The sequence below is a fragment of the Talaromyces atroroseus genome (genome assembly GCF_001907595.1).
Source record: "Talaromyces atroroseus strain IBT 11181 chromosome Unknown scaffold_15, whole genome shotgun sequence".
Classification (NCBI taxonomy): domain Eukaryota; kingdom Fungi; phylum Ascomycota; class Eurotiomycetes; order Eurotiales; family Trichocomaceae; genus Talaromyces; species Talaromyces atroroseus.
In genome coordinates this window covers 480,006-497,448 of record NW_017971447.1, presented here as the reverse complement: position 1 = coordinate 497,448, position 17,443 = coordinate 480,006, and the positions used below count along the sequence as shown (strand labels likewise).

The following is a 17,443-nucleotide window of genomic DNA, read 5'->3' as shown; positions in this document are numbered from 1 at the left end:
TGAAAGTACTGAGGGCCAACGGAGTTTATGTGATTAGCATGTGCAGCTGTTGTCATACGATGTAGTATTCTGTACGTAATTTTTACTTGCCGGCCCATGCTGCCTCCGGAAAATCGAATCGAGCCCAACCCTGATCGTGAGACCGGCCCGCTGTGGAGCCCGCCGGCGGGTCGGCTCGCTTGCCTTCTAGAAGGCTGAAGCCGCGTGGGGCGGGTGGTCCCACAGTAGTTTAATTTGTTACCCCTAGTACGTAGTGTCATTACATTACGAAGTGCCCCTTACAACGGGGGTTAGAAATAGTCTTCTAAGGCAACTGGCCCCATAATTGGCCCCAAAAGCCCCGATGACATCCGAATTCGCCAAATAAGCGATATCGCTTGTTTTATTGCGGTATAATTTTCTTATGCACAATTAGGAAAACGGCCGCAAAACAGCTAACTTCTTGGCTGTTCAACTGCCGTAGATTGAATAAACACTGTATATCTTGCCTTAAAGAAAGCTTGGCTCCTGAAATTCTTGCTAAACTCATGTACGACTGCTCTAGATTAAATCTATTTCAATATATGATCCTCATAAGAGAACTGTACCAGTCAAACTTGTAGCCTCTTCAACTTCCAGCATTGACCACACAGTCAGTATGGGCGACGTCGAAAAAGCCGCGGCCGCTAGTCTAAAGCCTCCCGCAGTTTCTACTACAGACGACAACTTGGTAAGTGACGCACAAACCTTCGTCTTCGTTCAAGCATGGCTCTCTATGTGCTAATCATGGTCGTAACAGGTGGACTGGGATGGACCCAATGATCCCACAAATCCGGTGAACTGGCCGTTTCGCAGACGATGGCTGGTCACAATCAGTGTAGCTGGGTTCAGCTTCATATCCCCAACATCAACTTCAATGACAGCTCCAGCCTTATCTTCAATTGGCGAGGATCTGAACATTACTTCATCATTCATGCTTAACTTGACATTGTCGAGTTTCATCTTAGCATACGCATTTGGCCCATTTGCAGTAGCGCCTCTTTCCGAAGTCTATGGACGAGTAAAAGTTTTGCAAGTATCCAATATAATGTACCTATTTTTCAATCTCGGTTGTGGATTTGCTCAAAACTCGGCTCAACTCATTGTCTGTCGGTTTTTTGCCGGATTGGGTGGAAGTGCTCCTCTTGTGATTGGAGCCGGTGTCCTCGCAGACTGCTGGAGACCAGAGGAGCGTGGTACCGCGATCAGCCTATTCACTATGGTGACCCTGCTTGGCCCAACCATAGGCCCCATCGTGGGTGGATTTATCACGCAGTACAGCAATTGGCGCTGGATATTTTACTCCCTCACGATTGCCGATGCAGTCATCCAAGTGTTTGGTTTCCTTGTCCTTAGGGAGACGTATGCACCGAAGCTTCTTGGTGACAAAGCACGAGCGTTACGAGCGGAAACGGGAAATGATGCATTATACACAAAGTGGGAAAAGGGGGGCCGCAGTATGAAAATAATTTTGAGAACAGCACTTGCAAGGCCATTCATCTTCCTATTCACCCAGCCAATCTGCCAGATGCTCACGTTATACGTCGCCTACCTATATGGTCTTACTTACTTGATGTTGACTACATTCCCCTCCCTCTGGACCGGCGTTTACGGTGAGAGTATAAGTATTGGCGGATTGAACTATCTTTCACTTGGAATCGGATATGCCATCGGTACACAAGGTACCGCACGAATCAACGACATCATCTATCGGCGCTTATCGGCAAAAAGTGGCACGGGTGCGGGACAGCCAGAATATCGTCTACCCATGCTGCTCGTCTCAGCCATCTTGGTTCCAATTGGTCTCTTCTGGTACGGATGGAGTGCGCAGGCTCAGATTCAGTGGATTATGCCAGATATTGGGGCCGCAATCTTTGGAATCGGAGTAAGAATTGGATATCAATGCTGCCAGGTCTATGTCGTCGATACATACAGAACGTATGCCGCATCAGCAGGAGCTGTCCTGGTCTTTTTGCGGTCTCTCGCTGGTTTTGGATTTCCACTGTTTGCGCCCTACATGTTTGAGGCACTGGATTATGGATGGGGAAATAGTGTCCTTGCCTTCATTGCCATTTTTATCGGTATTCCAGCGCCTTTCATTTTGTGGAAATGGGGCCCGACATTACGGGAGAGGAGCCGTTACCAGATTTTATAACGAGTAATGCCTTCAAAAAGGAAAGGGGGGGGGGGGGGGGGGCAAACAAAATATCAAGGCTTTTCCATCATTGTCAATACTAAGCTTATGAAGCGGTATCTTATGCAAATAGACATATAGAATGGCGAAAACATAGATTGTTATTCATGAGGTATGGAATTACGGCCTGTCTCATGTGTTAAGTTGCCAACGTTTGTGTTTAGTAGCTACTACTTATGTAGCCCATCCCAGGGAATCTCAAGCATTATTCGATTAGCTTATGTAGTAAGGATAGTTTGAACTATGTCAACTCCTGTTATAAGTATTTCGAACTTCGTTCTAACTTCTAACTTAGACAATTAACCTGTGAGAAAAAACAATAAATGGATATCTAGTGCAGCGAGTAACTGAATAATTCTATACGCAAAAACAAAAAAAGAGTTGTCACAACCCAAGCACACTCATGAAAGAAAAGGAAATGTTGCCGTTGACGGGACTATCGTCTGGGTTGAGGGGTCATAAGTCATATCGAAATCATCAAACATGTCGTAAATGTTATTCGAATTAAAGGTTTCCAGTGGCTTGACCATCTGGGGTTCGAATTTCTGTTTTCTGTTCTTGGGGGTGACCACTTCAGTGGTACTGCCAATTGCCATCGTTGATCGCGATTCTGCATAGCTGACAATATTTGATACAAGATCCAAGCAGCGTGACGCAGTACTATGAAGTTTGAAACCGTAAGTATTTGGTGATTCAGGGCTGGTGATATTCTCGATGATCTCAACAGCGCTTCTCAGCAGATCACAGTCACTTTTCAGGCTTGTGATTGGCGCGTCCTGCTGTCCCACAGAGTTCAAAATGCTCTGTACGAGCTCTGTAAATCCTGCGAATGGAACAAGTTGTAGGCCACTATAGATACCCACGCGTTAGCTACTGTTCCAACTGCGTCGGCTCACAATAATTATAAAAGGAAGAATATATACCGGTGAAGAGCAGAGTGCTTTTCGATGCCTCGTGATTGGTTCAAATTTTGGAGAATCATAATGCTTTCTCTGGACAAATTCACGCAAGCCGCCCGGCAAGACCATTCATCGACACAACTAAGAACCAGTATTCTTGAGTTTTGGTAATGGAATAGAATTTCCAAGGCCAGTGCAGATTGAGGGCCATTCAATAATGATACATCCAGAAGTGCAGTGTGCTCTTTGTACCATTGCTGTAGCAAATTATCCAAGACCGTAATGGTGTCAAGGGTATGTTGCCGCCTTTTCCCTTGACTAGAATACAGATCTAGATAGATTTGCTCTTGAATCATAGCAAGACGGATCCGCACCAAGAAGTACTTCTCGAGTACATTATCGGCTTCATTTGTTGTATCTGGCGTCAGGAAAGGAATAGAGCAAGTCTGTAGAGGAATGAAAGGGTTGCGGCCTTTGATCAGAGACCAGTTCTTATCCAGAACGAACAGAGTCCAAAACAGCCCTCGACGTTCCTTAATCTCGGCTGGGGAGTAGATGAACGTTCCGTTATTTTCATGATGGATGCCAGCATCAAGTGCAAGTCGACAGGCCTGCTCGAGGAGAACATCTGCTGTTTCCATTTGAAAATGGTCCATCGCAATCAAGAACTATTTATGGTTCATAGGGCGTTAGACTAGTGCAGGCCTCGTGAGAGAAACACATTAGGAATAACTCACAAGTGAAGTTATGGCTTGCACGTTGATTAAGCGCGGACTATGCAAAGATTTGATATGTGCGAATGCTCTTCGGGCATTCTCTAGGAACGGCTGTACAACTTCCTTGTGCATTGCCATCGGCACAAGTTGTTCAGATCCTTGCACTGCTAAGCGAACTACTTGATATAGGCTTTGAATGGTAAGGTTGTTCGAAATGATAACCCAGGCAGAGTCATCCTGTATTTCGGAAATGCTGTATAAATGTCCATAAAAGCGCTCGCGTGATAGAACCGGCAGTATGGTATTCACTTGTCGAAAGTAAACATCGGTCAAAGAATCGAGCAGTTCCTATGAGTGTTATTAGATTCGTGACTTTAAAAAAGGGAAATAAGATCATATTCGAATGGGACACCAACCTTTGAAGGAGGAGTTGGAGGTAGCCCATCATCGGAAAGGTCGGCAGTCAACGATTTATCGTTGAATTGGTCCATCCACAGTTGGTTGGTCTTAAGCAATTCATTATAAATATGATCTTCCATAGGATCGGTCGACTGTGTATAACATTTCAAGCACTTATCAATACTATTGTGGATGCTGCTGAACAGAGATTCCATGGAAGTAGCTCGATAATGCCTAGTACCAAGTCAGTCTACAATACCAATGGCATGTTGGTACTTGATTTCCTCTTACCGTTTCCTGTCATCCTTGTTCTGACTGCGATAGCCACCATCCGTATCCACTATTCGTTCTTCGTCAGTGGTGAGAGCGCCGTTCTGAATGGTATGCACCGCTTGCATGTCTTCCTCATCACGCTCAAACCCAACTGCGCTATCAGGCGTTGGAGTTGAAGACATTGTAGTCTTATTGGACAGAGCTGTGAGTACCGATGTACAGCGGTCTACTGCGTTCTCTAATCGTTCTAGGCGTGCGGCCAGCTCGCCGATATCCAGCATCCTGTAGCCAACGACAATGTCAACTTTCACATATCTTAAGAGAGAGTACGAAGCACAGAGTCAGTCGTAGACCACTTACAGCTTCTTTGTATAGTTAGTTCGTTTGGTCCGCTCGGAATATATACATTGGAGTCCTGCTCGCACACAGGTGCCGCATTGCGGTGACCTCCTGTCACATTTTGTCTTCTTGATTCGACATTGATCGCATGCCGGCTCATGTGTAGAGAAGCCTCTGTTCATGTCTGGATGCTCACCATCCGCCATCCTGGTTACTGTCATGGGTGCTGCTGGTTCGGTCGGAAGGTCGTTCGTTGCAGGCTGTATCAAAAGCTTAACAATAGGTATGTCTACCATTCGCAAGACGTGTGACTGGTACATTTATTTATACCAACGGAGAACTACGTACGCAGGCTTGTTTGTAATTTACGGACGTATTCCCTACTTGGAACATACCTGTCTGCAAGAACACGAGGTGGGGCCTGTGGATATGCCAGATTAGCAACAGTCCAATTGACCGTGCTACGGAAGATTTTCGTGTTAGCTAACGGCTCAGCTGTAACCACAAACCATATCATAAGATATGTTTCAATATAGACGATCTACCGTCCAGCGTTGGATGAAACCTTGGGAGACTAGGGCCACGCCGAAGCTTGTTTAAGGCAAGCCCGTAGCTGAGGCCCTATTTCTGCAAGTCTGCAAACTGAGCACTAGCTAACTAAGCATTGGAGGGATCGACTAGCCTGTCGGGTGGCGTTCGTAGCCTTTTCTCAGTCTCCAATATTGTTCACAATTGTCACACCGGCCGGCGGAGCTAAACTGCTCTAGCGGTACGTATATAATCAGATATGAGCGATTACGGGATTGCTTACCTAGCATGCAATGCTCTCTGACTACTGATTAACCAGGGTTAACTGTTACCATCGTTTCTAGCCCATTACAAGTGTTGGGAGCTACGAAGACGTGGGGGCCAAGGCGAAGGCGTGCCTTATGCCTACCAACCATAACTCAATATTTGTGTCTATACGATGTAGCTCACTAATACGCATGTACGTATGAATTCCTCGCCCCAAACCACAAGTCTCGGTGGGAGGGGCTTCGTACAGCATTAGGTAATAGGCTTTCGCCCAATTTCCAGCTAGCAATTAAACGAAGATAACAAGAACAGCATGGCACAAGCAATTGCATGCATGTACAGCTGTGCTGGCGGGTCTGAATTCGGATGAGATGATTGCTCGGGATAGGGCTATATGGATGGTTATCGATACACGTTCCGTGATGCCTCGCAGAAGGTGGTGTATCGACGCCTTCCTACATACTTATTCTAGAATAGGTGTGAATGTAACCTGCATATTCTGTCTTTCACTTGCGTTAGTCCACAGCCTATAATCCGAACAAGTAGACATAGACATATATCTTGCTTCCAGGTAGTTAACTAATGCCTGCTATCATATCCGACTAATATAGCATCACTGAAATAGCCCTCCGTCACCGTAGATTGCTCGTTTAGCCTTCGGTCTGGGAAGAAGATTGGCCCGCTGCTTACTTATTCGGCTGCGACGTGAGTAATCCAGTAGCTACTAGTTATAAGTAGCTGCCCCTTGTCTATAATTCATAACGCGTATTGCTGTCAGATTAAATCATTACAATATAGGGCCCCCGTTAATCTTCACAAGAGTTGGCTATATCACTGCTCGCTAGCTGTATTTAAATTACGGCTTAGCCCGCTATTCCTGGTGGGCCTAAGGGTTGGCCAAGCTTCACTGAATCTCTAGATTTTCGAGGCTTTCAGTGGTCTCTCCGTCCCTGGTGGCCTCCACCGCGAGGAGGGATGCAGAGCTATGCAGCATCCTCCTCCGAGTTGATCCCGATTTCTAGGACATTGCGACGCCCAGAGTGCTAGTACTGTTGGTTGAAAATAAAAATAACAGTCACTAACAATGCTCGTAATCTTGCTCATCAATTTGCCTACACATTAGGAAGGAGATGGTTTTGTCTGTACGCAGGTGTATATGGCCTGGGGCCGCGGGATGTAACAATCGTTCCATGCTGTGCATCCATCGATATCACAGGCCACCTAGGCAGCGATATCTTTCTATAATCTGAACTTTCTTGATCTACCTCGTATAACTTGATACATAACGATTTTCTGGGGTGGCGCAAGGTATACTTTTCGGAAAAATGGAGCCCGTGAATCTAGACACAAGACTGATTTCGAACAGCGCTAGCTGCTGATCTAGTGATCTTCCCGACGCCACTAGAGCATTCCAGTTCCTAAGAGAGAGAGAGAGAAGGAGGGAGAGACGCTGTATGTGAAATTTGGAGCTACCAACAAATGAGCATTTTCCGTCCTTTTCCAGTAGCCGGCCCACGTTGCATAGATAACAAACCGGAAATGCATGGCATGGATGCCCCAGGGTTTACTGGCGAGCTCTTCAGCAGAGACATGGTACGGTTGTTGGATGCCAAGTGGAGGATTTTCTGGCGCTTACTCTGCAAATAAATTTACTCATTCTCACCCCGAAACTCGGAGAAAGTGATAATGAATCCCGCTAATGCGGCGTCATCCCGTAAATCTGAACAAGCCATATCACATTGGCTAGTGCTGAGTATGAGGGCATGTCAGCATGAAGTGACGTGGTGGGAAGAAACTCGACGATGTCTCGAACCGACAAACCCCGTACGCATTAGCGCGCGAAGGTTGTGTGCTCTAGTACATTCATACTATAAATAACAAGTATCACTATATCAACTGGGCCTCGGAGATGCTAGCTAATCCTGATCGTGCTTTGATAGCACTCGAAAGATCGCAGTGGATAAATAGTTCGCTATGTTAGTTACGAGCACCTATGCGATCAGTGCTTTTCGGTCTTACAGCGTCTCTGCGCTTGAGATGAGAAGAGCTCTAAACATCCATAATTGTGTGCATGGTTGTTGAATGATGCTACAAAAAGCTTCCCAGGGTCATTCATTGGCGCTCTCTAAGCTAGCCCTACTAGCGTGCCTAATCCGGCAGCCGTCTCCGTCCACCAAGCAGTCAATAGGCAATCTGTAGCAGGAAAACCGAAGAGAAAGCCGTCCGGGGAACGTTGCCCCAGTTCCCGCCTTGCGATGCGGAATTGGGCACTCTATCCAAGTTATCCACTACGTGGAGCTTGGATCTCCCGAGCATGGAACGAGAATGGAAGATTCGAGGGCTACACTTTAGCAGGTACGGTTGTGTATAAGATCTGGTTACACGTCCCAGACATGTTTCCGGAATCCTCACTCATACACACACGCGTGGAACTAATTCCAGTACTCATCCGCCAATTCAAGCAATACACAACCCTCATGGTACAGCTAGTCACTGGTCGGCAGTGTCGGCAGACTGAAATGATAAGACGAACTTTGAACGAGTGCCTCCGAGCATTCCAGCCGTACAAACCAGCACGTCTCGAATTTGGAAGGGTCTATGCCAAGATGCCTTGCCTATAGTGTTTCGCTTAGAGGAAACTACTGCAGCCATTTCCTCCACTAACCGATGGCGTTGCAACTTATACGCCTATAATATGTTATGCCTTATGATATTCGATGTGCGGGTGGTGGCGAGGTTCGTTAAATCTTTTGCCAATTACGGAAGTAGATGATGATATGCAACGGCAAGCTTCACATGCAAAACATAATTCTTAATAATTACAGAGTCGATAGCTCCACATGCCAGATGTGAAATGAGCACTAGTTTCACTTTGAAGGTTTATCTTTTCGTCGTATCAAAGGATGAAACCATTGACAGTGGTGATATCGTCATATCAAGAGGATAGTTAGGTATTTACTTATACACCCACGGTTAAGGCTGACCAATCATGCATGAAGTGGCGTGATAAGGGTATTATACGAATATCCCTCATCTGTCCCTTTCGGTATTATCCGTATACTTACCTAGACAGCCAACACCTAGCGGCATGGTGTGTGAACCCGACTCCGAATGCCTTGCAGAGGTCGGTTACGCACGGTCCCGAGAGACCTTGCAACGGTCGGTTAGTTATACCGAATTGGATGGGTGAATATCGTGAAGTGCCAATGGTTGTTGCTAAAGCGTGTAAATCCATACTCTACCCAAGCTCCAAAAGGGCAGCTTTGTCAGCATGAGCTGCATGGTTGTTAGTTATTAAAAATTGCCTCGGTCTTTGTAAAATTGCTCTATGTAACTCAAGACTAGGATGCAGATATTAGTTTACATTAGTACTGATCTAAGTGCCGTGTTAATTAATGTCTTGGTGGCTGTTTTGGATTGTTATGCATGGTCAGCCCCGAAGCCATGAAATGGCATACTAAACCATGCGGCTGCAATTGATAGGAACGTGCACAAATTTCATGGTCGATGCATATTTTATATAGGATAAAGTTATGCTACGCTAAAAACACATGGACCAGTTACACCGCTCGACATAACAACGGGCAGGCCGGGACGCCTAATTTCCTATCGTGGGTACGTACCTAGCGGAGTAGAAAGATAAGAGGATGCGCTGTTCAGGAAGACGGCGTTCGGGACGCGGAGAAAGGAGAGATAACGTGGAGAGAAACAATGCTGTGTATTGTCGCGAGCGAGAGAGGATTCGTTCTATGTATGTATTTGCCCCGCGCCTTGAGTTATATGCCTGGATGCATGTGTATCTCCGCGACGCTTTACCGAACGCTAGGCACCTAGATGCACAGCTAGGTAGCATCTTGTCAAAGAAACGTGGATGGCCTCTTTAATCAGCGTTTAAAGCGGAATGCAGAATTTGATATTCAACGTCCTCTACAGCCAATTGAGAGAAAAAGGTCAACAAAAATAGAATTCTCCATAAAAATGATCAGTTCTCGTCCGGGGAGATAGTATCACTTGCATTGGCTATACTATTATGGAGATCAGTGCATAACTAGCTAAACTAGCCGTCTGCCAGCGGTGCGCGAGTCTACGTTGTTATATCGTTATACAACCTTGAAAATAGTCCGAATTGGGTAGTATTCCAGGAACACACCATGACAGACCACAACGTCGCTATCCGCATCTTCTTATCCTGGCTTTTGCCAGAAAAGTGATTCCGACTATTTCGCATTATACACCTCGCCGCGATGAGCGATGACCGATATCATCCCCACTCCCCAAACAGGAAGCTGTTGTTGTGATCTAGATAGGTAATTTTCAATGGTCGTGTAATAACGGTCTGGGATTTCATGCCAAAGTCTCAATTTTGAGCTTTCTCGACATGCAGGTTGCATCGAGCCTTGAATTGACTTAAATTAATTGATTCTCCCTCTTGTCTTCACAAGATAGTCAAGCTTTCTCTCGGTTTCCATCGGTATCTCAGCGTTTCGCTTATAGATAGTTTTGATGTGAAAAAGCCAGTCACGCGAGCTCCTTCCTTTCATGGTAAGTTGTAGTTGTGTACAGATCTAAGATTTTTTCCCTCGTAACTCGAAATAGGAGGTGTTGGAGATTGTCCCTGGTAATTCTGTCAACAGGGAAAGGAGATGTTGGAATAGACTTTGAGTAAAAATGAAGCTCCAATCTTACAAAGCCCTAGGCCAGAATCTGTGATCTGAACATTACTCTTATTCTTGAAAGATATTCCAAAAAGTGCGTACGTTCGATGGTGGAAAGAACTATATATCTTGATCTTAAGGGTTTATTTCATGTTATTTGCTATATATGTAAGATATGCCTATGTAAATAAATCTGTTCCAACATGTGTGAGTATGGTCACGAATAGATAGAATCACACCTCTTTACGGGTCTCGTTACCATATCTAGGTTATAACTAGGGCTACGAAGCCCCAATGAGTTCCTAGATACGATTCAACACACCTCCAGCAACTTAACAAGATGGATTTCAAGGATAGGACTGATCAAGATATGTATCCATTAATGCCTTAATACCTAGGTAATATATAACGAATCGGTATATAGTTCCTAAACGCACCTAGGTATTCACATGATTCCACCACTTGACTCAAATCCGATATCAAAGTTACAATGAACACATGCGATGCCGGAGTTTGAACAGCTGTTGTCCAGAACCATTGACCTTCCTAACGGCGGCTATTAAGGCGGCACTTTTACTATTCCCAAGTCCTTTGCGGCGTCTATCGCCTGCTGGAAAATTTTCTTCTCTGAATCGGTGAAACCAATTAATTCCCGTCCCTCCAGGCACCCCTTGAAGCCTTCAAGCCAACTCCACGGATTATTGCCGTTGGTTACCTGGCCCTCGACCATATAATGTTCAAATTCCCAAACATTTCCCATCTGTAGCGTCGACTTCTTCTGGTCGGATATCCATCCGTTATACCATAAGGGAGACTGATCGCGGTCCATATGAAGTATCTGGTAAGAGCACACTTTCACGTCACGGTCAAAAGTAGAGATAGTTCGTCCGAGATGGGGATCCTCTTTCAGGATACCAATGCCATGGAATGAGTTGTATGCATGTTCGTCAAGCTTTATAGCGTTCTTCGTATTCTGATCTCCCGTGTATTGAAAGATTTTGGAGAGATTACCTGTAGAAGCCAAGGGACCAGTACTGAAGGAGTAGTCTGAACTTCCTGCAAGCTCCATGCCAAACCAGTAACTATCCTTGTCACCATAGAAAACATCATAAAACCCCTTGGTCGAGATACCTTCGGGGCTCCCATGTCTGTTTGGACCGTTAAGCCAGGCAATCAGAAACAGCGGTATGAAATGCTTCGACTTGTCGAACAAAACCACTCCGCTCTCTTGGTCCTCTCTCGTTACACCAAGTTCTTCGCTTAGTTTCAACTTCTTATCAACCTTGTCACTGAAGGGCTCTGGCATCGCTATTCGCACCCAATCATTACGACCATCGTTCTTGCTGTGGACCCGGTCATAGAAGAACAACGTGCCAGTTTCCACATACCCAGAATCGAGAAACAAAGATTCTGGATTCTTGAGAAAGCCGACGTCTGCATCGACTAGTATCACTTCTCGAAATGATGAAACTAGGACTGCAAACGGTTTCATATCGAATCCTTCGAGTTTCCATCCATTCCCAGTCTGTATCATGTGTTCCAAGTTCCGAGTTACAACACCAGAATAGGACTCAATCTTCTGTCGCATGTTGGGACTCAAATCCGAAGCACCGAGATACATGACCTCGATTGGCAAGGTACATCCTAACTTCCGTATAGTGATAATAGAAGTTAATATGAAGGACACTTGGTTATTCCCGGCCGTAAAGACTATTCCCCGTCCCCCGTTGTTCGTTTGGGTATACAATGAAAGATGGTCTGGAAAATACGGCGCTGTCCAAGGAAAAAGCTTTTGCCCCATATTCGTAACGAGTGATCTATATGCATCATATAGCTGAATAGTGTGTAGAACATGGGACTGGTTCATGCTAGCAGCGTCGGCTTGGCAGTGAAGGTACTCCACAACATCTTCCCGTGAGTAGAATGTGTGGTCAGCGAGTGAAATGTGTAGTTTAGCCCATGGCTCGAAAAGGTCGGAGTATTTGCGCGTCTGCACGGCCATATCATGCGTCAGCAATGCGCCAGTTGTATCCGCCTGTTTCAACAATTTATCCCATTGGTCGTCGGGTGGAAGATGCTTTGAAAGTGTTGAGAAGATCATGTTAGCGCCGATGGTCTGTCCGCTGTATTTCTTACAATATTCTTGGTTATTTATTGCATGAGACTGGCCCTGTGTTGAAGCCCGATATGGTGTGAAAGAGTTCAAAACGTAGAACATTACTGCCATTGTTATTGCTAAAGCCAAACATCCAATAATTGTGGCCTGTCGCATAGTCCGTACGCCAAAAATCTTAGCAGAAGTCCATGGCGGCGATAGGAAAGATGGCATTTCTGACATCATGGTTGGAAGTTTATCATATCCATGGAGAAAAAAGTTTGAATGCCATGTTTCACGAATCCTGGACGACCCTGTAGCCAGTATCAAATTTCTGCTCAACGATCCTTTTAAGAGAAAATGCAATAGAACACGGATAGCGCTTACAGTGAGTGAAGTCAATCATATCGATTTGCGTTCTGTTTTCCTGTATAAATATTTTGACCAAGGCCAATGGGAGAAACAAGCAGGGCTTCCTGACCGGGCGTACTTGCTCGGTATCCCTAAGCCATTCCTCTGCGGGAAGCGAAGCAATTCATTGCCAATGGAGAAAAAAGTGGTGGGAAAATGTAAGTTTCAAAGAGTAGATCAGGAGGATAGTTAAGATGTTTCTTGGCTTTAGGTTCATGCGGAAACGTGTGGGCCACAAGGAAACTTGAAAGGTTTTAACGCTCTTAGGGCTTGGTATAGCTGTATAGCTTCCCACCACTATTCTTAGGCGCGAGAAGCTGTCACCTCTAGCTCTAGTTCTTGGAGCATGATTCTCGTAAGTATAATCTGCTCGTCGCTCGCCACGTAGCCATTTGGCATTGCGTGTGCATGTTGATCTTGTACCTATAAATAACACCAAAAAAGGCCGCGTAATCCTCAATATAGTTAGTTCATTTGCGGATACGAGGATGTAAAAAAGACTCAAAATGCGACAGGCAGCGAGTTGGTATGTTCGAGACAAAAAAAAAAGCATGAATAGATGCATCAAAGAGAGAGACTTGCCAGCGTCGAGCGAACAAATGAGAGCAAACCAGCGCAAACAATGGACAGCTATTCCATGCTGACAGTGTCCAAAGAAATCTAGCTTGGGAATCAAGCTTTGCTTACTTTCGCCCGGGCTAGTGGTCTAGGGCGCCAAATAGCAGCCGAGCTAGAGACAACGTTGCTGCCTAGAATTAAATTAAGAGCAGCCTTTCTCGCCTTTCTTATGTGTCGATCGAGACAACCTAAATCGGAGTATTCTGTGTCTTTGATGCTTGCACACAACCGGACAGTTACGGTTGGCAGCTAAAACCGTATTCGGCTTCTATTTTCTGTTCCTAGCTGTTCCCATATTCCTGACCGTATCGCTTCTGGAAACATGTTCGCCAAATATGCCCATATAAGCCTCTTATTAGGTTCCAGCTTTCTAAGCCTTTCATCGTCCACACATTCGGCTGCGCGCACGGAGCCCTAAACTCGGCTTGCCGATGCCGAAACGCCAATCTTATTTGAGCAACAGTACAACAGATTGTTCGGTTTCACTGCACCTGAACCAAGTCATCATTTTTCGAGGGAATCAAGGTTTAATTAGCTCTGTGATTTTAACCCTGCCTATTGGAGACTACATCCTAGCAGTAGCGTCCATGTCCCTGCGATTTCTAGAGGGGACCTGCTGTCAGCATATTAATACTAGCCTCAATCTACTGGTCTGTGCAGATTCTGCTACCTAGTGCCAGCAGAGCCGTTCCTAGAATGATCAACTAAATACTGATCGCAACCAACGCTTCAGCTTTTTCTTTCGGGTTTGTTGGCGCTAGCTAGTCTCGCCGCGGCGAACTACTCGCAGCAGCAGCCTTTCCAATATGATCTTCACCTTGTCGGACAACAAGGACGCTCATGTCGGGTCTCTGTAATTCAAGCCACTTGTTAGGGGCAAAGGATTTTCTTCTAGATCCGTTCGCATATGACTATCTCAATGGCACGTTCCAGCGAGTCCGTGAAGCACCCGCAGAGCTACGAAGAGAGCACAGCACCACTGTCCTCGCACAGAATGCATTGTCTTCTTGACGAGGCTGACCATGCTCAGAAGCCTTTTTCCCTCCTGATTGCCGTCAGGATCACTCAGTACACTCTACACAGGCACCACACCACATGTGTTCAAATTTATCCATCAACCATTTGTCTCTATGCGAATGTCCGCCAGGAAGTCAACCGAGCTAAGCTAGGAGATGTTGCCCGCAGTCCAAATCGACCCATATAGACATCGCACATGGGAAGATAGTGATGTACAAGCCTTAGCCTTCACACTGGGGCTTACTCCAATGCGCGATATAGACAGCCAGAAACATCTGATCGAGGAAGGATCAGGTAGCCGTCGGCTAATAGCACACATGTTGCGACTATCGAGATACTAACTAGTGCATGTATCGTACCTAGTTCGCTTCGAGGGTGCCAAGGGTGCTGTACTTGTCCGAATGCTGTGGCTTGCCATCATCGACAGCTTACTGGTATTCCGTCGAATCTGGCGATGGCTGGCGGCACGTGAGCGGATTGCCCTAAAACATCAAGACATAGTCTAGTCATGCCATGCATAGAGTTCGCCCCCATCAGCGCAGCCCCAAGGACCACGTGTTTTTCAAGAGCTCCTGGAAGGGAAGCTCCGAGAAGGCTCGTGTCAGTATGTATACAGTCCCTTGGTAGCCAACTGTAGTTACCCACTCAGTTCAGAGTAAAAGAACCGACGTCCTTGGTGGAAAATCACGTGCGCGAGCATGGCCAAGCTTTCTCCGACAGCCAATCGTTCAGGCACGAGGTGAAGAAGGCGCTCCCGGTCCGGCATTTTGGGAAGGAGCCCACCGCCCAAGCTGGGCTGGGCACGCGCTAACGCCGCTTCAACCTCTGCGCTAAGCCTTAGCTGGTCTAGCGCACCCCCCGTAGCCGCTCGAGACGATCTGGAAGCCCCGCGCCCTTTGTGGGGCCTCTGCGCGCCAATCGCAGCGCTGGACGCCCTAACCGTCTTTGGCGTGTTCCTGCCAAACGCTGCGCTGAACCATGCAAGAATGCCCCTCCTCGCACGCTCAGGGAGCGCTGGTGGCTTTTTACGCTGTCTCCCATGCCCTCGGCCAAGGTGCTGTGCAAACAAAACAAGTGCCATAATGCCAAACACGAGCTGATTCGTGGCCGAGTGGCTTCTCTTGCCTTTTCTCTTCGTGTCCACATCTGCCTTGACTTGCAGCCATATATGGGGTGCGGTCCTTCGCTGCGCCGAGTGCAAGAGTCATGAGTAGTACAGTGACCACTCATGATTTCGAAGATTGGCCCGACTGGCCTCTCCGGGATACGCGATACATGAGTTGCGCTTCCACCGCCACGGAAGACTCTGAGGCCAGCCTCTTGTCCATCAGCAGATTCCAGCCACCACCCAGTCCGACCACCTCAGTCTCCCCCACGGTGAGTGACAAGGGAAAGAGTCCTGTCGCGCCCGCTGTCAATGTTGTGCGTCTACAGCTGAGTCCTCTGGTGACCATGTATGTTCTGCTCTTTCCGTCCGTCCAGGTCTTCCTCGGAGAGTGAGAAAATAATAACCCGCTGTGCGGCACAGATCGTTTGTTCGCAAGACTCGCCTGTTTCGTATGCAGTATTCCTTTATCGATATTGTAAAAGAACCTACTGGAGCCCTGAGACAATTGGTGCTGGGCGGCTCCAACGGATCCCACAGTACTTTTGTGCATGATTGTGAGTGCCAAAACGCAGGCAAAGATGACACAATGCAGATGGTGATGCTAACCATCAACAGTCACAGCCACTCGACTGCCGATCCCGCATCTAGAGTACCCGCGTCTTTCGGCAGACACTCCGCACCGCGTGTCGTTTCTCGACGAGCAGACCGTTCAGACCGCCAATACCACGTTCAACACACAACTAGCTTATACATTTGATCACTGGGATGGTGAGTCTACTTGTCAGGCCATAGAGAGCTTGGGAATAATATATCTAGAACTCATTATAGCTAACAAGCATTTCTATTAGATTGCGTGAGGTTTCAGGAACTACTCCTTTCTTCCCAGCTCGTCTTCATAGCCGGCATATCAGAGGCCAAGTCCAAGGGCCGTGGTGAGGAATGCATCAGCCAAAACCTGCGTCTACTGCGAGGACGTCATGATAGGTTCACTCTGTTGTTCTTTGCCAATTCACAACGCAAAGAAAGGAAGCGATACGTGTCGGTGCCCTGTGAGTGAATGCATGTCTTTGGTCTTTACGGATTACCTATCGAAACTAAACAAAATAACACGAACAGTGAATTGCATCGACCGAGTCGAGATACCCAAAAAGTCCAGCCGGCCGATTCTGCTGCACTTGCGGCCCAACTTTGAGATTCTAGCCGAGATGAAGGTGCTGCATTTTCACTTTCTAGATGACGATGGTAGGGAAACAAGCTGTTCGTATGATTGCGATCTAGGGCTGATTTACCATTTGACAGAACGAAGACGGTTTGGGGAGATCATGTCTCACCATATTGAACAATAGTAGTACTGTTGCGTTAGGGCTTGGATGGCGTTCGGGAGCGGTCTGGCATGCATCATGGCGTCTGTGTTGGGTGCTTTCTTTTGTTGCTTTTTTTCTTTTTCGTGCTGTCCTGTCCCTACAGAGACTAAATACCCATTTTGCGAGCTGCTTACGAGTACGGCATCTCACCGGAGAGTAATATGCAATAATAACAACAACCGTAGTCAATAAATACCGCGTGGTAGTAACCAAGTGCAGCAATTCCCCCGCCACATCCATGCCCATGCGTGGCAGATGCTCGGAAATTGCAGCATCACAGCATACGGAGACATGGACAGGCTAGCGCAGGGCGCAGGCTCTAGCGCGAGCCTGTGGGACATGCAAATAATGATTGTGATTGCGTCGACAAATGAGGGTTAGCCGGAGCACGTGCGGCCAGGCCGGCATCTGTTTTGCTCCATTTCGCCCACTCGTGCTATATCACTAGTATGAGCATGGCCCCATGCTCGTCTAGTATGTACGTGCCCTGGTTGGATCATTTGGCTTCGACTGCTATGCCATTATATAACTAGTCTTGGGTA

At 46.7% G+C, this 17,443-nt stretch overlaps 4 protein-coding genes across 4 annotated transcripts; 2 read left to right on the top strand and 2 right to left on the bottom strand.

The window, feature by feature from the left end:
• Positions 1 to 637: 637 nt before the first annotated feature.
• Positions 638 to 2,173, top strand: UA08_08747 (hypothetical protein; the record flags this gene model as incomplete). Its single annotated transcript, XM_020263645.1, has 2 exons — positions 638 to 709; positions 779 to 2,173. 2 exons carry the CDS (start codon positions 638 to 640, stop codon positions 2,171 to 2,173), a joined length of 1,467 nt encoding a protein of 488 aa, XP_020116263.1.
• A 440-nt stretch (positions 2,174 to 2,613) lies between these two features.
• Positions 2,614 to 4,998, bottom strand: UA08_08746 (hypothetical protein; the record flags this gene model as incomplete). Its single annotated transcript, XM_020263644.1, has 6 exons — positions 2,614 to 3,061; positions 3,136 to 3,779; positions 3,849 to 4,175; positions 4,244 to 4,460; positions 4,518 to 4,803; positions 4,860 to 4,998. The coding sequence occupies 6 exons, from the start codon at positions 4,996 to 4,998 to the stop codon at positions 2,614 to 2,616; spliced, it is 2,061 nt and encodes a 686-aa protein (XP_020116260.1).
• Positions 4,999 to 10,847: 5,849 nt separating this feature from the next.
• On the bottom strand, positions 10,848 to 12,389 carry UA08_08745 (hypothetical protein; the record flags this gene model as incomplete). The annotated part of the gene is made up of 1 exon (XM_020263643.1): positions 10,848 to 12,389. One exon carries the CDS (start codon positions 12,387 to 12,389, stop codon positions 10,848 to 10,850), a length of 1,542 nt encoding a protein of 513 aa, XP_020116259.1.
• Positions 12,390 to 15,635: 3,246 nt separating this feature from the next.
• Positions 15,636 to 16,883, top strand: UA08_08744 (hypothetical protein; the record flags this gene model as incomplete). The annotated part of the gene is made up of 6 exons (XM_020263641.1): positions 15,636 to 15,883; positions 15,958 to 16,091; positions 16,153 to 16,305; positions 16,386 to 16,586; positions 16,654 to 16,779; positions 16,837 to 16,883. 6 exons carry the CDS (start codon positions 15,636 to 15,638, stop codon positions 16,881 to 16,883), a joined length of 909 nt encoding a protein of 302 aa, XP_020116262.1.
• Positions 16,884 to 17,443: the final 560 nt, after the last annotated feature.